The following is a 22,877-nucleotide window of genomic DNA, read 5'->3' on the forward strand; positions in this document are numbered from 1 at the left end:
CTAAACAAGTCATTTGAAGCAGTCCTCTGAAACACAATTATTTCTTTATGCCCCTTTGGTATCCCGAAAATACGATAGACGTTATCCTCAGTGATCTTAACTCTTTTAACATCTGAGATCTCTAACTCCCCCATTATATAGTTGAAATGATCAAGCACCCAATTCGCCATTCTTCCTGGTATCTCCCTAATAGTAAGCTCAAGGACAACGCCGAATCTCATCCTTTTGACAGACTCCCTCTGTGCATGGTTCAGTAATTTCAGGCTATCATTGAGAGCAGCGAGAGTTATTCTTGTGTTGAGCTTGGGAAACTCTTCGTCGCCAACATTGTCCACTTCCCTTGGCTTACTATCCCTACGCCCCCTATGTTTGCACCGAACATCCTCTGAATTCATGAGTACCAGCCTGCGTTTCTTCTTAACAATCGATGCCTTCTTGCTTTCATATTTTCCTTGCACCAAATATGCACAAGTCATGAACATTTATGTTTATGGTCATTAGATTATATTATGAACGAATATAGAATATATATTCACTCTTACCAATCTCCGCTATTTCCTTTCATTTTTCTTCGCATGTGTAACATATACGCTTACTAGACGTATCACCCTCTGTCTTATCAATTTTAGACCTCTCTACGCATTGCTCTTTTTTTTTCATATACACCAAGTAGTAATTAATATTATTAAATGAATCATATATAATCCATGGCCACAAATTCGAACCCTATGATCATATATTATTTAAAATGAATATGGCAACTCTAACATTCATTAAACAAGTGACACACTCGAAAATATTTTACATAACATGCATGAACAATAACATATATACTTTATACCAATGCAAACATAAGAACTTAAGACAAATACTAAGCATAGCACACTCGAAAATATTTTACATACGAAGCATAACGCAATAAGCATAGTTGAAATGAAACCACGAACACATCAAATAACCTGTGGGAAGTTGTTCTTTAAAGGCTGAACGAGTGGCACTTTGCGTCCTCTTTCTTTGAAATGTAGGCGAACCATCATCTACAAAATAATTCTATATTTATTCCTATCTCAATACACCAAAATAATTTAATATTTTAGAATTTATACTTATATTTTTTCAAAGTTGGGCCTTTTACAATGAATACCTTCATTGTCATCTTGTCCAACCGCAACCTCTCCACCTCCATCCTTAGTATCTTTAACGATATCATGTTCGTTTCTAGTCGAACCGTCTCATGTTCACAGTGTAAGAATTATGTTCAGCTATGTATACATTTGAAAAAGATTACCATTAACAAAAAAAGCCCAAAAAATACCTGCTTCAAGTCTTGCTTTTTTAGCCATATATTCACGATACAACTTTGTCTTTCTTAGCATTCTATTTCTCCACTTTGTTGTTGGAAATAGTCATAAGTTAGTTTTACAAAATAAAAAGTGTATTCACTCATCGTGTTACTTAATGCATACCCTTTTGCTCTGCCTCGTTAACTTATTTTGCAAGATAATTTTTGGATTTGGTGGTCTTGCTGTGACATGAACAAGAAAAAAGATACATGAACAATGCCACCCCTCTTGAACAGTTGCCATGTACATATCCAACCAAATACATGAGCAAAGTTATATGTAGTAATGCTTAAAACAATATTCACGCAAACAACATACTTGAGCATACCAACTACGCTTAAATTATATTCGTATCATAACAAAGACATTACCAAAGTTATATTTAGCAATACTTAAATTATTCACACGAACAAAAGACATGAACAAAATTATAATTAGTAATACTTAAAATAGTCACACGAATAACAAACATGAACAATGATATATTCAGTTATACTTAAATATTCACACGAACAAGATACATGAACAATCTCACTTTCATGAACAACAAACATATATCGTGAACAATAGTATGTATAATTACCAAAATGAACAAAGATTATCATATCCACACACAAATATGAACTACCAAAATAAATACATGAACATCTAAATTGATGCGTACGACAATGGCCTGACGCTCTCTTCCTGATGAATCCCGACACAGTCCTCATCTGCACAATTTATTATGTAGTAAAGTAATTAAATTATTAAACCATAGGCAATAGATACAAACATGAAAAATTCACGGGGGCACCACCATTATAGAATCTTCCTTGAAAGTTAGAAGAATCTATTTCTATTACTTAAAATGACAACGACACTCACTATCCCCGCTAATTCCCAATTAAGTTTGCTATATATTGAGAAACACTAATAGATTAGTTAGAAAATACACGCCGAAAAAAATTCGCATTTCAAAAATAAGATTTTTTCAACTGGTCACATAGTTCTCCAGAAGATCCAAGCCATATTCAATTTATACACTCATTATTCAAATGAATTTTTGGAACTCAAACAGAAATACCAAACGAAAATAAGAGTTGTCAAACCGTAAAAAATAAGACCACTCAAAAAATTAAGCCTTGTTTAACCAAAAACTCGTTCAATGGATCGATCTTCGACTGAAATACCAATCTCCGTGAAAGAGAAATTTTTAATTAAAAAAAAGAAACAATATGATTCCCATCTTGTTCAATGACCGGAACTCCCATCGATTTGAATGGCCAGATCTCACGATTTCTTCCTTGGCGGTAGATGAACAAGCTTTTTTCTCGGTTATGGCAAACGAAAAGAGAGAAGAAGGTGAAAGGTGAAATGGCGTGGAAGAGACGCAATTTTCACCTGTGGATGGAGAAAGAGACCCACAAATTTACTAAAAATAGATTATGACAACTTTTTGTGGATGGAACAAAATGACAAATTAGGACAACATTTCGTGGACGGGCGAAGTATATAATTTCAATCAATTGGTTGTTACACGTTCATTTATGGCCACAGTTACGAGCCAAATTAAACTCTCTACAATCCTAAACATATTTGTTGTTTGTGAAAATTATAAAGTTTTGATTTAATACCAAATTCATAATAGTGGAGAAAATTATGCATTTGATCCCATTAAAATATTGGTGCAAGGTCACCAATCCCTCAAATTTCGTCATGTTCACGTCTGGATCTTTCTTCCCATCATAGATCAGAGTAAAGGGCTTGTAGTTGGCAGACAAGACATCAACCAAAATTTCTTCTGAAAAGGGACTATGTTTAGTCCTCTGAAAGGTGCTGGTAGATGTATATGGGTTAGTTCGAGTTTGAGATTTGCCACCAGCCCACACGCTTTTTGGCTTTTGACAGCTTGTAGTTCGTGTAATTACTGTCTCATGAGCGTCATTTTTTCACGAAGATTCTCAGCTTTTATATATATATATATATATATATATATATATATATATATATATATAGGGGAGGGCTAGAATAAAAACACTCTTAAGTGTATAAAATATAAATGATTTTTAGCCCTTAGATCATCAAGATCTACGGTTGATTCGTAACCCTGTTGGATGAATTCGTGGTCCTGAGTTCGAATCTCAAAGGTAACAAAAATTTATTTTTCGCAATTCGTAACTCTGTTGGATAAATTCATACGTGTTCTACATAAAATTCGTACATTAAGAAACGTTTATATTTTATACACTTAAGAGTGTTTTTATTCTAGCCCACCCCTATATATATATATATATATATATATATATATATATATGTAGATAGATAGAAGGTCAGATGAGTCTTTCGCCTCAGTAGAATCATAATCTTCATCTACGATCTTAAAGATAATTGCTGCTTCCTTTTTGCTTATTCTTCAAAATTGCAGCCGGAGACGTGTGGTTCTCCAGATCAACCACCTCGGGTTGCTTCCTTCGTACATCTTCATTGTTCAGATCTATCAGTGCACCCGTGGAGGGTGTTAGGAAAATAGAAAGCATTTGTCTGATCATGGCCACAGTCACATTCCCCTTCGAAGCAGGAGCAACCGTAATCAGAGGAACAATATAGACTCTAGTATTGTGAGAGAGTATTGTGAGAATTCATATCTTTTTTTTTTTTATGGTAGATTCCATGAGGATCTTAGTGATGAAATGAAATGAGTCAGCTCCGACCACACGTAGCAGGAGCAAACTTTTAAAAACAAACCATAATCCATATTTAAAAGAAATTAATTATTCCATAATTATAAGAATACACATAAAGAGGTGAATATATTAATGAAATTGTACAAGGGAACAGTGCATGAGTTTACGCAAGCAGGAGTAAACCACCTGCATCAGTTGTAAATTTAGTTGATTAATACTAAAGGACAAAAAACACTAATGGATATTTCATCTCAAGCATGCTTATGTATGCAAGTGAAAAACTATAAGCCATAAATAATCACAACACTACATGAGAAAAATATCAAATCGCGCAACAGACTGAGTCATCACAGAAATGTCGGGAATACCATAGTTAATAATGGAATAAGAACTAAAAAGTGGCAACGTCAACGTTTAGCTCAACAAATTTTTCCCACAGACAACGTGAGTTGTTGAGTTGGATTATGGGCTCAATATCATATCTTAACTAATTATACTTGTAACAGACCTAGTGATGAAATCAGAAGGAAAAAAAATGATTGGTGAATGAAAAATGCACGTGAAGAGCTTGAAGAACATTAAGTAAGCAAAATTCGAATTGGCAGCATTTTGGTCAATTGATATCGAATGACTTGCACTACAACTGAAATTACATGTTATTCATAGAGTCTATAAGATAAGGGTAAAACAATAATTTCAGCTTTGCCAACGAAGGGGTATTTTCGGTCTTCTTAGGTTTTCTCTTCGTTTCACCGATGGGTGTTTGCGTCATTTCCAAATCTTCACGCGTTAGGCGATGAGTGATGACATGGCGTGCCATTGTCGGTGAAGATTCTTTTCAACGGACTTTTGAAAAGTGCAAATCAACATCCACCACGTTTCCCTGCCATTACAAAATACTTTGTCGTCTTGTGCTCAGGGGCAGAGCCGGGGGGGGGGCAATGGGGTCACTGGACCCCCTTGTAATTTTGAAAATTTTGTCAGGGGTATTTTAGTAATTTCACATATATTAATAAAAATTAATATATATATATATATATTATTAAATTTTAAAGAAAATCCTTGTTCCAGTCAAGCCCTAGCGTTTTTTTTAGTGCAGCCTACTGTTTCAACAAATCTCAATTGCTGAAGAAAAGCTCAGCTGCTCCCACCTTCTGCTGGCTTCGATTTTCACCGGCAGCCTGTCTTTCTACCGCCGCCGCGCCGCTCACTGTCTTCCACGAAGGTAACTAATTAATTTGGTTGAAGAAAAGCTCGAATGCATCTTTAACTTGGTTGAATTATATTCGACCTCCTCCTGAATTTGAATCAGATTTGAAACTTGGTGACTTTTGTTGTTTGATTAATTAAATGGGCCGAATGGAATGGGAATAGCTGAATTTGAATGGTAGTGCTTTGATTTGGGGGTAGTGCAGTAGTGTTTATTGCTTAAGCTTTGATTAGAATGACCTCCTAATTTATTAATGATAGTGCACTAGTACTTTGATTTGAATAGCTGAATTTTGTTTAAGTTTCATATGTAGCAGTAGTTGGGGACCTTGGGATTAAATGCTTGTTTTTGTTAGGATGGCAGATTGAATGTCTATGGTTTTGTTAAGGCTTCAGTTCCTACTTTCAATTATTTCTTTTAATTGATTGAAATATATGTTGTATATTCACAGGACGTAGTAAAAATGAAACGGTATTATCATCACATACCTCCAACAAGTGTAGATGGTTCATCTTCAACGGTTAATGGTCCTACTACACATGTTGAGCCTGGAGCAACACCAGATGTTGAGCCTGGAGCAACACCAACACAAGTGAATATTGAAGTTGATCTTCAACCTGAACCATCTTCAAAAGTGGTTGATTTATTATATCTTCCAAGTGATCTGGGACTACGATCTAACATAATGAGCTATCCTCCAAACATGATTAAGCAGGTGTGTAGAGCTTACTTATTAAAAGGTCCATGTCAACCGCGTAATCATGATTTTCCACAGAAGATAGAGGCCAATAGAAAGCGAAAATTTGTTTCAGCTTGGTTTGATGAATTCAAGATGTGGTTAGAATATAGTATTGCAAAAGATGATGCTTTTTGCTTATATTGTTATTTGTTTTCATCAGGTAGTAGCGAAAAAGGACATGATGCTTTTATATCTGGAGGGTTTAATACTTGGCGCAAGAAAGATAGATTGAGAGATCATGTTGGAGAGGTTAATAGTGATCATAATAAATGTAGATTGGCATGTCAAGATTTGATGAATCAAGCCCAACACATTGAGGTGACACTTTCTAGAGTATCTAAACAGTCACAGATTGATTATCGCTCTAGATTAGATGCATCAATAAAGTATCTCTGCTATCTCCTTATGCAAGGAATGACTTTCGAGGACATGATGAGTTAGAAGAATCTTTGAACCAAGGCAATTTTATGGAGCTTTTGAGACTGTTGGCTTCTCGTAGCAAATAGATATCTAATGTTGTATTGAAGAATGCTCCTGAAAATTTGAAACTTACATCACCTGACATTCAGAAAGATATATTAAATGCAATTGCAGTTTAGACTACTAGAGCTATCATTGATGATATTGGTAATGATTTTTTTGCCATATTAGTTTATGAATGTCGGGATGTGTTTGTCGAAGAGCAAATGGGTATTGTTCTACGCTATGTGAATAAAAAAGGATGTGTCATTGAACGATTTATTGGTTTAGTGCATGTTAGTGACACAATTGCTATACCTCACTTGAGAAGAGAATTGATTCCTTGTTTTCTATTTATGGGTTGAGAATTTCTAGTTTGAGAGGTCAAGGATATGATGGTGCAAGTAACATGAGAGGTGAATTCAGTGGATTGAAAACTTTGATACTTAAGAGGAATCCTAATGCCTATTATGTTAATTGTTTTGCTCATCAGCTTCAACTAACAATTGTTGTTGTTTCCAAAAAACATATCATTGTTGGGTCTTTCTTTAATACTATCTCGCGTTTATGCAATGTGGTTGGAGGTTCATGTAAGCGCAGGGATATGCTTCGAGAGAACCTAAAGAGTGAAGATTATGGAAGGCATTGCAAGTGATGAAATTAAGACTGGAAGGGGATTGAATCAATAGAAATGGGAGATGATGTTATTTGATATTTCTAAGTTTTGTAGTAAAAATGAGATGGAAATGATTGATATGGAAGATGAATATGCACCTCGAGGAAGAGGAAGGCGTAGAGTTGAGAAAATGACAAATCTCCACCATTGTCGAGTTGAGCTTTTTTACAATGTGATTGACATGCAAGCTTTAGAGTTGAATCAATGTTTTGATGAAGTCAGCACAAAATTGATTTTATGCATGTCGTGTTTGGATCCTAGAGACTCATCTGGATTTGATATTGAAAAGCTACATCGTCTTGCAAAGTTTTATCCGTCTGAATTTTTTGAAGTTGCTTTGTATGAACTTGAAAGTCAGCTTGAGAACTTTATTGTTGATGTGTGCATGGATGAAAAGTTCTTAGAACTATCAGGGATTGGAGATCTTGCCGAGAAGATGGTTTCTACAAGGAAACATGACATTTTTCCATTGATGTATTTGTTAGTTAAGTTATCATTGACTTTACCAGTTGCTACTGCTACAATTGAAAGAGTCTTTTCAGCAATGAAGATCATCAAAAGTGTTCTTCGCAATCGTATGAGAGATAATCTTTTGAATGATTGCTTAGTACCTTACATCGAAAATGATGTGTTTGTAAATGTTACTAATGAAGCTATTATGCAGAGGCTTCATAACATGAAAAATAGGAGAGAAATGTTGTGATTTGTAAAATAAATTATTTATTTTGTCTCTTGACTTGTTATGTAATTTAAATGACATTATAATTATGTTAATGATTATTATTTATTTTTATTATTTATTTAATTATTAATTTTATTAAAAAATATTGGACCCCCCTGAACTCAAAGTCTGGCTCCGCCCCTGCTTGCGCTTATATATGCGTTTCACGATTTCCCTTTTTTACTTCATTCTTTAGATTTGCTGGATAACGCCTTCGAGCTATTTCTTTGAGATCCGATTTGTACCATCATATTCTTCAATTCGCATCATACATACAGATTTACATCACCAGCCTTTGGTATTTCACTCCTTTTAGTCTATGATCAAATCTACACCAAAAATCACCATGATTAAAGAGCGAACATGATGTGAGAACCATCAAAGAACCAATCAAAAAACCAAAATAAATGGAATTAGATGAACAACTTTATCTTTAGGTGAAGGCTAAATCGAACCAATCAAAATCATATATTCTTCATCTTAATCTGCTATCAATTTCATGTATTGATTAAACAATAGAACCTATATTTCAAGTGTTGAAACAGCGGAGCATCTGTTCTTACATTGCCCAAAGGTGGAGATAGTGTGGGATAAATTACAGCAGTGGATTGATCGCAAAACTATGAGGCCACAAGGTATTCCTCAACACTTCACCTCGTTTTTCTATGCTACAAAAGAAAAGAACAGCAGGAGATTTCTTATGGCAGTGTGGGTTTGCACAATTTGGCTGATTTGGGAAAAAAGAAATGACAGCAGGTTCGAAGGAAAGGCTTGGGATATAGAGAAGTTAATTCTTGAAATCAAAGGAAGACTTTGGAACTGGAATAAGATTTTCAAAATTGTCGACTCGAACATCCCTTTCTCCACGTGGTGTTCCCGTGGATTCTCGCTCCCATTCTTGTACTAATCTTTGGTACCTCTCGTACCAAGTGTTTTCTTCTTCTTTATTTTTAATAAAGTTTGCTTGACCAAAAAAAATATAACTTGGCTTATAAAAAATAACATATGTATCTTCAAGTGTTTTAGTAAAATACTTTTTTCGTCTCCAAATAACAAGACATTTTTTTTTTTAGAGAACAAGATAAATTATTGAGTATATTGAACAAGACAAATTTTTTTTTTTAGAGAACAAGATAAATTATTGAGTATATTGAAAACGGTGAAAAATTTATATTACCATGTCCATAATATAAGATCAAAAGGAGGAATGGAAAGAGGTTAATTTTTAATATTAATACCTGTCTGCAAAAACCCCAACAAAACCCCAAATCCGAAGAAAGAGAAATAGAACAAGAATGGCTTCCACGACGGAGCCAACGGACTCCTATAAACCCTACCGCCTCAAGCACACTCTCTCCGGCCACAAACGCGCCGTCTCCAGCGTCAAATTCTCCGAGGACGGCCGTTTCCTGGCCTCCTGCGCGGCCGACAAGACCGCTCGCACGTACTCCCTCTCCTCCCCCGACACCCCCCACAACGAGTTCCATGGCCACGAAGCCGGCATCTCCGACCTGGCCTTCTCCTCCGACGGCCGCTTCCTCGCCACCGCCTCCGACGACCGCACCGTCCGCCTCTGGGACGTCGCCACCGGCTCCCTCGTCAAAACCCTCACCGGCCACACCAATTACGTCTTCTGCCTCAATTTCAACCCGCAATCCAACATGCTCGCCTCCGGCTCCTTCGACGAGACCGTCCGCATTTGGGATGTCAAGTCGGGGAAGTGCCTCAAGGTGCTCCCCGCCCACTCCGACCCCGTCACCGCCGTTAATTTCAATTTGGACGGATCCATGATTGTTTCTAGCAGCTACGACGGCCTTTGTAGGATTTGGGATGCTTCCACGGGGCATTGTATGAAGACTTTGATTGATGATGAGCATCCGCCCGTTAGCTTTGCTAAGTTCTCTCCCAATGGCAAGTTTATTCTTGTTGGAACTCTCGATAATACATTGGTTAGTTTCTCTTTCTCTACCATTATATATATGCAGTGAAAAAAGTTGCCATCTTTACATGCTGATGGCGGTTTAATTTTTTATTTTGGTTGACGTGATGGATGCAAAATTAATTTCGTGTTAATCCAGTTGAAGCTTGTAAATTTATGTTGGGGTGGGTGGTGGGGGCTTTAAATGTTGCTATTTTTGTAGTTGCAATGTTCTGATGCCCCTTGTGTTCATGTTGTTGAGACTTTTATCTTCTAAACTCCAGGATGTGAATGTCAATGAATTGAAATGGTGGAATTTTTTGTTAGTTTTCTTAGATCAGTAAGGAATGATGTCTCGAAGTGCTGTGTTTTGAAAATCACTGGATCCTTCTGTAATTAGGGTGCAACACTAGGCAATCTTACCTGTTTTGGCAGTTCCTGTTGTGGCTAAAATTGCTGATCATAACATTGTTAGTTGTTTATGAACTGATTGCTTTTTGCACAATCATTCGCGATGAAACTAGCATTTCATTGTCAACTGAGAAAATATTACCCTGAACTCAGGGCAGATCCAGAAATATAGCATGAACAGGAGCAAAAGTTAAAAAAATTCTGCTGCAAGGATGCTAAAATAAAAATCTTTCGGAAGAGAAAATATAAAAAACAAGAAAAAAGAAGCTTTGTGGGGTGGGGTGCTTGAGCTCTACCCAGCTCCCCTTGGCTAAACCAATGCTCAACTTGTGAGAGGCATGCCACATGGACATGTATTACTTCAATTTATCTGGAAATTTCACATAATCTTCTTGATGTAATTTAAAATAATAATAAAGAGAAAAGGGTATAATACACTCTTCAGGTATCCTTGAAGGTTTAAATTAAGCATTTAAGTAGTTTTAGGTACAAATAAAGTAAAAATACACCCTCAAGCCAATGCAAATGTTCATTCCCGTATCTGCCTAAGTATGATTTTGTTTCTAATGTTGCCATTAACTTGAGCAATATATTTTTGGGACCTTACTGATGTTTCCTTCAAGATCCAACTACACCCCCTTAAGTATTTCTAAGCATTTCTAGATACAAGTAAAGCTGTAAGGATGGCTGTTACTATCATCTCATCTAAGCACCTTTCTTATGGAAGAAGATGGCCATTATTAACATCTTCCACTCCTTATACCACTCTCCAAACATATTAAAAGCACATCCATAGATTGTCAGAGATACAAGAGGGAGAAATGCACGAAACATTTTATTTATTGTGATTGTTCATTTCTAATTGTAAAAAGTTGCAATTTTCAACTAACTACAATTGAATTATATTGAAATTTTTGCGGTGCATTTGCATCTGATGATGTTGTAATTAGAAGTGTAATTGAGCCGATTGGAGTCAAGCATTGTCAATCTCAAGCTTGGCTCATTTATTATTGGGTTAAGCTTAATTTACTGAACACATCATGTGCTTGATGCAACCTAAAATATTCATGATATCTTTAATAATTAATTACTTTATCCAAAAAGTATAATATATTTACTAAAATCCATTAATTCCTTTTTATTACAAAATAAGGTTAATTACGCCAATGTTAACAACAAAGTATTGCTTAGGCACAAGGGGAATACATGTTAGCTTAGGCAAATATTAAGGGTAGATTTGTACTTTCAAAAACTTAAGGGGTTTATTTGAGCATTGGAGGAAACATTAAAGGTGTTTTTCTACCTAAAATACTTGGAAGAATTTATTTTAACCTGAGTTTAAATGTATTAGTTCCTTTCTATAGAATAAAAACTGCATAAGCTTATTAATGTTCTATATACTCCTTTCAACTACTTAACATGTAAATACGTGCTCTCACTGAATTTGTGGTACAAATTTAACCATGTATGGTGTTTCATGTATTACATTTGCTCTGCTTAAACTTAGAAGATTGAACCTCAAAATTCTAGTTCACATGTAGACCGAACAGTTTCTGTTGTACCGAAGATTTGGTCATTGGAGACGATAAATGGACTTATTGAGTCGTGTGCTCCAAGTTCGTCAGCAATATATTTATCTGCACACTGGGAATTGATTGACATTCATGACTTGATGCACATTTTAGATGTCAAGTACACCAGAGCTTCTTTGTTCTCATGAATTTGTTTCTGCGTGTGTTTTTATAATTTAACTTCAAAGCATGCATGAAAACCATGTGATGACGAGGCTTTAAAGCCACTGTAGATCAATTTCATAATCAATTTCTGAAATAGATCAGCTGAACTTCGTTCATGGAGACCTTCATTCATTGATACAAGGAAGGTTGATATGGTGTTTAACTAAAAGAGTTCCCAGGATCTCATTGTTGCTTAGTGCTAATCCAGTTTAACAGTAATCCAAACTACAAAAAGTTTTTTCCTGTCATACTTTTATTCCCAAAAAATGAACATGTTTGGTTTGAGATACTTGAAGAACATATATGATAGAAGAGTGCTTAATATAATTTTCACTGTTCTCAAAGCCAACTTCTGTCCTGTAACCTATCTCAGTTAGAAATCCATCAGTTAAAGTAAAATGTTAATCATCTAGTCAGTTCTTCAAGCTTTGCAACCTAGTAAACCTAGTTATCAAATCCACGACTATACCTTTTCAAAAAACTTTCAGGAACACTTTCCAATAATGTTGATGGGAATTCGATGCGAACACCTTTTAATACCCAATCCAAGCTGTAGTGTTTTGGGATTTGTGGAATGTGACTCTGACTCCTATGGCTTCATGGAAGGGGCCTTAGGAAGTTACTTTTGTGCTGTATTAATTTCCCAGTCTTTGTATTTTACTTCAGAAAAAGTTTCAAACACGAATTTGATATGTCGTGGTAAAAGTCAACCTCTAAAATTAAGGTTGTGAATTCTGAATCAACCATTCTTCATTGGCTTCACATTGTTATGAATACATAACAAGCATTGTAGCTCCATTTATTTACTTGTGGTTTGATTTTTGAGTTCTGTTGAATTGAGTATATTGTAGGCTTTATATATCAGGAACTATAATCATCCTATTTATGTTAGTAACATCTTTTATTCTCCTCTGATTTCATAATCATCCTCTGATCTCATATGCACCTATTCCTTAGCTATTTTATTTTTTGTGAAGACAGAAATTCAGATATACATTTGGCTTAGTTACTATGGCCCGCATTTTTGGTATGTGAGCTGATTGGAAGCAATCTAAACAATCAGGGACAACTCTTTGTTTCCCTCAGTTTTCCAATCTGTGCTTTATGGTTTGATATCAGATGCTTGTTACAGGTCAAAAGGTTTGATACAATAATGCATCACAAATATCTTCATGGGGTCGGTCCATTGGAAACATGTTGCTATAGAGTTAGGGGAAATGAATATGTTGATGTTTGTGGAAAAAAGGACATTTTTTAATCATCCCTTATGAAGTATGGAAGTTCCATCATAATAAATTTGTGAATTTGTCAGGAAATTATTGCATTGCCTCTATCTTTGTTATTATAAGGCTCATTATTTATAATAGACTGTTTGCAATAGGATATGTTTTGGTTATGTTGCATTCTTTTGCTGGCTTCATGATCAATCTTGACCGGCTGTTTCTGCAGCGGCTCTGGAATTTTTCTACTGGGAAATTTTTGAAAACCTACACGGGCCATGTCAACTCGAAGTTCTGCATCTCTTCAACATTTTCTATAACAAATGGGAAATACATAGTGAGTGGATCCGAGGATAATATGGTGTACTTGTGGGAGCTCCAGTCTCGGAAGATAGTACAGAAGCTGGAAGGTCATACAGACGCGGTGATATCCGTATCATGCCACCCAACCGAAAACATGATAGCATCGGGCTCTCTGGGAAATGACAAAACAGTGAAGATCTGGAGCCAAGAGGAGGATTGATATTTGGTGGTATGATCCTATATCACTTTTGAGACAACTGTATTATGATGTGATCTATATTGAAGCAATTCTTTTGTGTTGTGAACACTAGTGAAAACTCTACCTAATGTATCGAATCACCGTTGTGCTAAATTAATTTGAATTTCGAGTTAAGTTTCACTTGATAAAGCTAAGGAATTTATATATCTGTCATAAGTAATGAAATAGCCAATAATTCTGGCACTTTAAGGATACTTGATAACTTAAACAAGGAGAATACAACAAACTGACTAACAGAATGGCCTAACCTAACTTACAACACAACACATACTTGAGAGCCATTCTCTTGCGACATTAGCTCATCGGAGCACCACCTACATACATGGCTAATACTCGCTAGATATATGCCAAAATGATTTGAAATTTTGCTACAAATATAAACATAAGGATTTTACTAAAATAACACGTGCATGCCAACTTTCAAAAATAAGATATAAATATAAACTTGCTTATATAGCTTTCTCGCATAACTTTCTCAAATACTTCTCACATACTCCTTACCTCCCCCAGTCAACATCTTAACACCAGCCTTATCTCCCCAACAACCATTTATCAACTTTCTTTAACTTTATCTCATTTCTTAGCGGTTGAGAAGTGGCCTCCCTTATTCAAACACATAATTGGACGATTCGTTTGACGGCTCACGATCACTAGTGTACACAAACTCTAGCTAATCTTTCATCCAGTCTAGGGTCGATATTGTTTATCTTAATGGAATACTATATATAATAATAATAAAACTTTCTCTTCTATATATATATGGGAAATGATTCAATGAGAATGGACAAATGCGATGAGAAATGAGAATGAGCCCATGTTTGGTTAGATGTTTTTAGAGGTTGGAAAGTGATTTAATTAATTGAATCAATTACTTATTGTTTGGTTTGAATAATGAGTTAACCATCACCCTTACTTGAGGTAACTCAATCACCCAATTTGTTACCCCTCGAAATAAAGGAGAAACAAAAGAAAGAGAATTCCTTACTAATGATTCATTTTCATTGTTTAACCAAACACTCAATAAAAATAATGGTTATTGTTACCATTCCACTCCTTAATTAGATTCCATTCCCTTTCCAAACCTCTACTTAAACCAAACGAGCACTGAATATTAAACATTAGATTTTCAAATCCTATAACTGATATTTATTTGAAGGGGCGAAATTTTACTTGGGTTCGAATTTTAAAGGGAGCGAAAATTTTATCAATTAACTGAATATCGCTATTCAACACTATATACTAATTTATTCATTGTTCCCTTTTTTCACAAAAAAATTGCTTTTCTACATAACTCTATATACAAACACAAATTTTAGTTATTGTACAACTTATGTACTGAAAAAATTATTTGAGCGGGAAATGAGAAAAAAACTCAAAACTTTTAGATATAATATAGATTTGGGTAGCTAATATGTTTAACTTGAAGTATCTTACCAAAATTAAACTATTCCGGGTTGAGGTTGGATATCGCTTTACCAAAAGTTTGGATCGAGTATCTGATAAAATCAAGTAGGATACATCCCTAGATAGTGATATGATATTGTGTTAGAATAACTCATAAATTACTATCAGGGTCGGCCCTGACATTTCGCTTAATGGAAGGGCCTACTCTGATTATTGTAACTCATATATTGTTGGACAAATTCTAGTTTTGCACACAATCTTCAAAATTTGAAATAAATGCATAAAGTTTTAATTTTTCTAATGTTTTTCTCAATTTAAAATTCCCCATAAATTAAAAAAGAAAAAAGAAAAAAGAATTGTTACTACAATTTAAAATACACAAAGAATTGTTACTACAATTAAAATCATCAAATTTTAAACTGTTGCAATTTATTTGTTAATTTGTTTTCTTGTTGATTAATGTTTAACTAGCATTTGTATTTGTGCAACGCACGAAAAATATTTCTATATTTTATTATATATAAACTTAATTATTATTTTATTATTATATAAAAATTCTAAATATAATTAAAATACTATAATTTAAGATAAATCTATAATTTAAGATAAATATATTTTAGTTTAATATAAAAATAATAAAGAATAATTCATATTAATAAAAAATGATATTGTTAAAAAAGAAAACAATATAAGTTAATAGATAATTGAAAAAAATAGATTTATTCAAAAAAAAGAGGAGAGAGGAGAGAGAATTTTATTAAGTTTTAATCTTTAAATAAATATAATTTTTATATTTTAAATCCAATATTTACATAATATATATCAAATTAAAGCTCTTGTCATGAAATTTAATTTGATATGCATATCAAATATTTTATAATTAGTCGAATTTCACAATTTTAAAAAAGAAATAAAATAGAAAAAAAGCTAAAGAAAAAAATAAAAAGGAAAGATGTATAGCTTATAAAAACCTTCAATTTTATTCTAACTACAAAATTGCTCAATTTTGAAATTGATTTGAAATCAAATTGAAATTGAAAACTCCCTTTTTAATATAATATAAATAGATTGTAAGGAAAAGTTTTTATTTTATATTAAATTCTTGAATTGTAGAATTTATTAAATGCATTATATGTACGAGTTATATGAGTTTATTATGTTAAGGTTGTAGTAGCAATTTTTTTTTTGAATTGGGGAAAATAAAAAATAAAACTTCATATATTTTATTTTAAATTGTGTGCAAAATCAGAGTTGGTCCAAAGTTGTGTATTTTGATTTTTGGGACAATTTATTCAATTAATAATTTTCTTATTTTCGTATTTTCTTTTCCCTTGTACTTCTTCATTATTGCTGAATGTTGATCCACTGCGTAAACTCCTATCTAATCTCTCTCTCTCTCACGATCTACACACTTCCGGGATTAGATTCGCAGCTTTCAAAGTATTTTCTTGACATTCGATTGATTTCGTGTTTCTAATTTTCTTTTTACTGGTTCAAGCGTTTGACGAAATCTTCGTACTCGGAATTGATTCTCGTTTTGATTGATTTCTCGCCGTTTTACTTCTTCGAATCAGGGTTAATTGTTGAGATTTAATAGCAATGGCGAACAAACCTCAAATCCGCACGAATAGCTCGGCGCTCATAGCTATGATCGCCGACGAGGTACCGATCTCGAATCCAGTTCCACATATATAGTTATGATTTATGTTTAGTTTCCGCTTCTCGCTCTACGAATGGGTAATTTGTTTAATAAATTTCGATTTTTGATCCTTAATTTTGTTGATGAAACTTCGAAAGCGGTCGATTTTCTGAAACGATGCTGCGTATCTAGCTGAATTGGGTGGAATACGTTGTACTATTTGATTGTATAAACGGTTTAAACCATAAACTACTCTCTCCCGTTTATCGTTTATTTGAGTCTGTGTTTGGTCCATTGAACAATATTTCGTTGTTATGCTTATTTAGATGCGCCCTTAATTATTGTCCGTGTGTCATCTACTTCAACTTTAGTTGGGTCTTTGTTGTTTGGGGAGATGTTGGTTGACTGGTTGCGGCCCACATGGCGCTTCTCAGATTAAGTGAAAAATGTTGGAGTAATATCCTCTGTTTAGAGACCTTTCACGTTGAGTATGAACTTTAAAAGACATGGTTTTTGGTTAAGCTTCCCTGGTATTTCATATGTTAGCTTCAAGTACTATCTGCTTACCCTTTTTTTTTTCATCTAAATACTTGCTGTGTTGTAAACTTTAGTAATGTCTTCAAGTGTGTTGTTCTTACTTCGAATTTGCTGGAAAGCTGATGACACGAGCTCAAATTTCTCCATCCTTTTGGCTACAATGCTACATCAAGCTGATGAATACTTCATGTTGGTTGAATTTGCATTCGTTTATAGTATCAAACTGCACCATCACTATGAGTTTTGAAGTTTATATACTGACTTGAGCTTATCGGTATGTAATAAGTGCATCTCCTGTTAATGGTTCCCATTGTGAATACATGCTTGATACAAGACAATCATTTTATGTCATTCATAAGAGGGAAAATTAGACAGTATGTAGTAGGTAGCAATCACCTGTACTCTTATATGAAATGTTTAATGTGTTTTACTGGACTTCTGTCCCTCTAGCAATTATTACTATATTTCAGATGTAAGAAAACCTGATGAGTAATTTGTTAGCCAAGTCTGTTACAATTTCTCCACTTTTCTTTTTATCTTCTTCATCATGTAAGATGTAACTGTTCTTTTTTAAGTACATTTACATATGATACCCTTTTTAATGTAGGACACAATTACTGGATTTTTGTTAGCTGGAGTTGGGAATGTTGATTTGAGGAGGAAGACTAATTACCTCATAGTGGACTCAAGTATGTTCACGGCCCGTGTTTCTTTATACTTTGTTATATTAATTCGGAAATGATTGCAACATCCCAATGCAAGACCATGCGTTCTTATTTTATCTAATTTATGTTTGTATGGTTGCAACGAAACCTGTAAAATTAAGACCATATGGGCCCATATTTAATGTAGTGTAAATTGTTTACCCAAAAAGGAAACATGTCAAGTCAAATGGGATAACCCGAAAAGAAATACAAGCCAAGTCAAATGAAACAGAGGATTCTTTTTTGGAAATATATGAGATATTTTATGCTTTGGATGGACTTGTTATTCTGTTTAGAATTATATAGTTAGTGGTATAACTGGAAACCCTAGCTTTCTACTCCCTATATATATGGGAGATTCTCTTGCTGTGAATAATACAATTTATTCCTTTTTTCCTACATGTCTTTGACTCTTTGTACTTCACTGGTTCACAATCTTTATCATAATCATCTTCAGATAGCTAATCTCTGTGCTTTGGATAGATATACGGATTACGGGGTAATTAATAGGGACAGTGACATCAGAATAAATTAGTTATAACTGTTTTCTTGAAATGAAGATTGTACATGACCCATCTCTATGTTCTCTGATCTGTGAGTGTGCTCATGCTAAGAAAGGTTGACTTACATTTCTTTTCCGTTAAGTTGTCAATGCCATTTACGAATCTCGTTGAGGATCATTGCTTTTGGTGTAGAAACTACTGTGAAGCAGATTGAAGACGCCTTCAAAGATTTCACAGCAAGAGAAGACATTGCAATAGTTCTAATCAGTCAATATGTAAGTTTATTGCTGTCTTTATCTACTCATATTACTACATCATGCATTCATATGATCTCATTGGTAGTTGGTGCCGTCATTCATACCGTGGGAGAAAATTATAATATTGCTTATAGTATACTAGATTATCCGTGACTGAAGTATAATATTCAGTTGTTGCTGCATTGTTTGTTCTCGGGTTTCAGGTAGCAAATATGGTACGGTTTTTAGTGGACAGCTATAACAAACCAATCCCAGCCATCTTGGAGATCCCGTCCAAGGATCACCCATATGATCCTGCCCACGACTCTGTTCTGTCTAGAGTGAAGTACTTATTCTCCAGTGAATCCGTCGCCTCTGATAGGCGTTGAACATCTTTGAAAATATTTATTGTACCTACCGAGTATGTGGCTGCTATCTTTACCAATTTGGTTATCTGCCAACAATTTTAGTCTCTGAATTCCTGTTGACATTTTGTAATCCAAGATAATTCGTGCTTAGCCCGCGATTGGAATTCTGTCTTTGAGTGCAATAAAGTTGTATTTTTTTAGTTGATTTGATTGGCTTACAACAGGAGGTAGTAAAGCTTAATTTTTGTTAAAGACTGAAATTTGAAACTTGTATTTCTGTACCCTGTGTGAAGGCAAATATGATCTTGATCCAAGCACCATACCTTACAATCATGAATTTTGGCACTTGTAATCACTTCATATGACGCATGGAGCCATCGCCTGCGCAAAGGAAGTCTAGATTGGAGATTAATTATTACATTCAAATGGCACTTGGGTGGGATGGGATCGAATCCTTCCTAAAAGAAAGAATTGCCATTAATCTCTTGGGCTCACTGCTATTATTCTTTTTAACTTAATAATTTGAAAAACCATTATTCTTGGTCAAGAAGCTAGGCCAATGTTAGCACAATTTAAATTTAAATAATAGATGAATCGTCAGCGAGAGAGAGAAGGAGAGAGGTGTCGACAATTGAGAGAGAGAGAGAGAGAGAGAGAGAGAGAGAGAGAGAGAAAATTGAGAAAGAAAGACGATGGGGACGTATTCAAGGGAAATTTTGTCCATAACACTAAATTTTGGCTACAAGTTATTAAGATACCTATTGATTTCCACTTTTTTGTATGACTAGTACAAAAATCGCCCGATTTTATTTCATAAAAGCGAAAATGAATCTAAACATAAAGAATGCACCTAATATATTTATATATTTGTTTTTTAAGAAATAAAAATAATAAATGTTTATATATTTATTATAATTAGTCAAGAATTGTATATGTTTTTTAAGATAAAAGAAGTAATATATTTATATATTTGTTTTAGTTAATTGTCATTAATTAGGTTATTGTAACTACTATATTAATTGATTGATAATTACTGAAAATAAAATTTAAAATCAAGAAAATATAAAATAGAAAATTTAGAAATATATAAACTCCAAAACCTCAAAATACGATTTAAGATAAATAATTTTTATAGTGGTTAAAAGATGTCATCGTTGTGTTTAATAAAGGGGTAATAGTCGAAAAATACATATGATTTTTTCATTATCTGGTTCCTATCATTACCTTTTAATTTGACCCTTAAATACATCAATTTATAATTTATTCGCAATTGTTAATTGCAAATTCGTCCAAATCAAATCTGATTTGGCAGCCGAGATGCCAACATGGCAGTCGGAATCGCCAAATCACACACACACACACACACACACACTCCACTCTCTTTCTCACACACGTCAAATTCACACACACGTCACACCCTCCCCCACCAGACCCTCCCCTACCCCCGCATACCATTCCCAGCCGGCAGATCCTCCCAAATCAAGAAGTAGCGGCTTTCGGAGTCGACAAATGATTAGAAGCTGAGGTATGTTGCCGTGAGCACCGTGGAGGCAAAGCACCAATAGAATTGGTGGTGCATCACGTTTGATTTGTCCTTGAATTTCCTTGGCAGCGGCACTGCCCCTTAATCGCGTGCCAACAGCGGCAAACGCCATGCCCTCTCTCGTCGCCACCAAGCCTGCCCCATTCACCCAAAGTCGATGCCCACCGCCCTCACCAAACGCGATGACCTTCGTTGTTGAGCCCTAGATCTATCACTTTGATTTCAACCCCCTAGATTTGCCGCCCTAATTTTCACCGCCTTCGTTGTTGAGCCCTAGATCCCTGGCTTAGTCGAGTCTTCTCTCAATTTCGACCAATTTTAATAGCTTCAACCAATCTCGCTGCATGACCTTCGCCGCCCTCCACCGCAGACCCTCATTTGCCCTCAATAGTGCCTTCTTCTTCTCCGACCTATAGCCCATCCGGTTACTCTAGTCGGCCGCCTCCCCCTCTCCCAAGTAAACCCTCTGCCTTCGCCGCCCTCCCCCCAACAGATCGGCCGCCAGCTCTCTCGTCGGCCTTCTTAGGATTCTAGGGTTTTAATTTTTTTAATCAAATATAATACTCTCTCCGTCCCTAAAATAAGTTCATCTTTTTCCTTTTTGGGACATCCCCAAATAAGTTCCTCTTTCTTTCTTTTCATTTTTGGACAATTATCCCACCACTAATAATACTTTATTTATTCTTACTTTTCACTTTTTCACCACTCTCAATACTAATTATAACATTTTTTCACCTTTTCACCACTTTCAATACTAATTATAATATATTTTTCTCCACTATCAATACACTTTACCATTTTTCCTTAAAACCCGTGCCGTCCCCAAAAAGGAACTTATTTTGGGGATGGAGGGAGTATGTTTTTAAATCTTAACAAAACAATGTCATTTCGTCTAAAAGATTGACACAACAACTTTGATTTCACAGCGTAAGTGACACATCTGCTTCGATTTCGCCGGAGGCCCTCGCCATGGAAAAATTGCGAGCAAATTAAAAATTGATGTATTTCTTAGTCAAATTAAAAAGTGATGATATAAACCAGAAAATAAAAAAATCTTGTGTATTTTTCGGCTATTACCCGTATAATAAATGTATGTAAATAGATTGGTATGATGCTTCATACTACATAGAATAAGCTTGTTGATGTATATTCCTCACTTAGGAAGATACTTTCCATGTTATTGACAATCATTATACTTATAAATATATAGAGAGAAATGATTAAATAATTTTTTTCTCATATGTTTATTAAAAATATGTTTGGATAATTGCTTTTGTATGATTTATAGTTATGAATAAAATATAATACTTCATTTGTCTATACAAAATTTATCACATTGTGGACAATGCAAATTTTAATAAAATATGAGTGGAGTTATTAGTGGAGTAAGAGTTCCACTTTAAAAGTGAGAGGAGTTGTGTGGACCCTACTACTATAAATAGAAGTGGTAATTTTTTAGTGGACGGATGAAGTAATATATATTAACGTAAAAATATTATTCTAATATATAAAAAGTAATGGTAATCGAATGTAAATACACAAACTTGAAATACATAACATGGACTAATCAGTCGCTAGAATAAACGACGTCGTTTTGCACTAAACCAAACGATGTCGTTTTAACCCTAAATTGAAATTAAATTTAAGGCAGAGTATTTTCGTAGAAACGAGCTCTTTTTCAAAGTTTAGGGTTCTTCTCTATCTCTTTCTCATTTCCAACTTTGTTGTTGTCCCTTCCTTGCTACTCTCATAGCCCAACGTTTGTGCAAGCAAAAGTTGAGGATATCATGGATGGACAACAACTCTGCTATGTGTTTCTTTCGTTGTTCGGAAGATGATGTTAGTGTTGTTGTTTCTTTCTCTATTTCGCTGCTAGTTTGCTATATATATATATTTTTTTGCAAGACAATGCTTGTTTGTATTTCGAGTTTATCGATCCCAATCCCACCTTAATGCAAATAAACTATATAGTTAAATTAACTCGTGAAAGAGAGGCATTAGAAGCCGAGCTTAGAATTAAAATATGTGAATGTAGCGAATTGAAATAATATGAAGAAATAGCGTTGGACAATGATGAGCTCATTATTGTGGAGCATCACGAAATGGAGGAAGAACTGCAACTTTTAAAAGAAGAGCTAAAACAAGTGAAATCTAAGGGGGGTGTATTCGTTCAGAAATTCTGTATGGATTTTAAAAATCTACAAATTCCACACAGATTCTTCATGTATTTTGGAATTCTAAATAGATTTTGAACGGATTTTGTAGGAATTTTAACAAGAATT

At 34.6% G+C, this 22,877-nt stretch overlaps 4 protein-coding genes across 5 annotated transcripts; all 4 read left to right on the plus strand.

Moving 5' to 3' along the window:
- Nucleotides 1-5,922: 5,922 nt before the first annotated feature.
- LOC130998185 (uncharacterized) lies at nt 5,923-7,072 on the plus strand. The gene is made up of 2 exons (XM_057923617.1): nt 5,923-6,274; nt 6,804-7,072. The coding sequence occupies exons 1-2, from the start codon at nt 5,923-5,925 to the stop codon at nt 7,070-7,072; spliced, it is 621 nt and encodes a 206-aa protein (XP_057779600.1).
- Nucleotides 7,073-7,157: 85 nt separating this feature from the next.
- Nucleotides 7,158-7,796, plus strand: LOC130998186 (uncharacterized). Its single transcript, XM_057923618.1, has one exon. It carries the CDS (start codon nt 7,158-7,160, stop codon nt 7,794-7,796), a length of 639 nt encoding a protein of 212 aa, XP_057779601.1.
- Nucleotides 7,797-9,022: 1,226 nt separating this feature from the next.
- On the plus strand, nt 9,023-13,781 carry LOC131001786 (COMPASS-like H3K4 histone methylase component WDR5A). The gene is made up of 2 exons (XM_057928378.1): nt 9,023-9,763; nt 13,329-13,781. Exons 1-2 carry the CDS (start codon nt 9,110-9,112, stop codon nt 13,620-13,622), a joined length of 948 nt encoding a protein of 315 aa, XP_057784361.1. The 5' UTR covers nt 9,023-9,109; the 3' UTR covers nt 13,623-13,781.
- Nucleotides 13,782-16,221: 2,440 nt separating this feature from the next.
- Nucleotides 16,222-19,252, plus strand: LOC131001787 (V-type proton ATPase subunit F). Of its 2 annotated transcripts, XM_057928379.1 has the most exons (5): nt 16,222-16,505; nt 16,640-16,727; nt 17,849-17,930; nt 18,641-18,723; nt 18,909-19,252. In XM_057928379.1, the coding sequence occupies exons 2-5, from the start codon at nt 16,665-16,667 to the stop codon at nt 19,071-19,073; spliced, it is 393 nt and encodes a 130-aa protein (XP_057784362.1). In that variant the 5' UTR covers nt 16,222-16,505; nt 16,640-16,664; the 3' UTR covers nt 19,074-19,252. The 2 variants fall into 2 exon arrangements, with proteins under 2 accessions (XP_057784362.1, XP_057784363.1); XM_057928380.1 differs by lacking the exons at nt 16,222-16,505; nt 16,640-16,727 and adding an exon at nt 16,755-16,802.
- The last annotated feature ends 3,625 nt before the right edge of the window (nt 19,253-22,877 follow it).

The sequence above is a fragment of the Salvia miltiorrhiza genome, chromosome 8 (assembly GCF_028751815.1).
Source record: "Salvia miltiorrhiza cultivar Shanhuang (shh) chromosome 8, IMPLAD_Smil_shh, whole genome shotgun sequence".
NCBI classification, from domain to species: domain Eukaryota; kingdom Viridiplantae; phylum Streptophyta; class Magnoliopsida; order Lamiales; family Lamiaceae; genus Salvia; species Salvia miltiorrhiza.

Excerpts from the sequence above, each read along its gene's own strand:
- LOC131001786 (XM_057928378.1), top strand. The coding sequence starts at position 9,110 with ATGGCTTCCACGACGGAGCCAACGGACTCCTATAAACCCTACCGCCTC. Across the intron at positions 9,764-13,328 it reads GAACTCTCGATAATACATTG|CGGCTCTGGAATTTTTCTAC; the intron begins GTTAGTTTCTCT and ends CTGTTTCTGCAG.
- LOC131001787 (XM_057928379.1), top strand. The coding sequence starts at position 16,665 with ATGGCGAACAAACCTCAAATCCGCACGAATAGCTCGGCGCTCATAGCT. Across the intron at positions 16,728-17,848 it reads TAGCTATGATCGCCGACGAG|GACACAATTACTGGATTTTT; the intron begins GTACCGATCTCG and ends TTTTTAATGTAG. Across the intron at positions 17,931-18,640 it reads TTACCTCATAGTGGACTCAA|AAACTACTGTGAAGCAGATT; the intron begins GTATGTTCACGG and ends CTTTTGGTGTAG.
- LOC130998186 (XM_057923618.1), top strand. The coding sequence starts at position 7,158 with ATGGAAATGATTGATATGGAAGATGAATATGCACCTCGAGGAAGAGGA.
- LOC130998185 (XM_057923617.1), top strand. The coding sequence starts at position 5,923 with ATGATTAAGCAGGTGTGTAGAGCTTACTTATTAAAAGGTCCATGTCAA. Across the intron at positions 6,275-6,803 it reads GAATCAAGCCCAACACATTG|AAGGATATGATGGTGCAAGT; the intron begins AGGTGACACTTT and ends GTTTGAGAGGTC.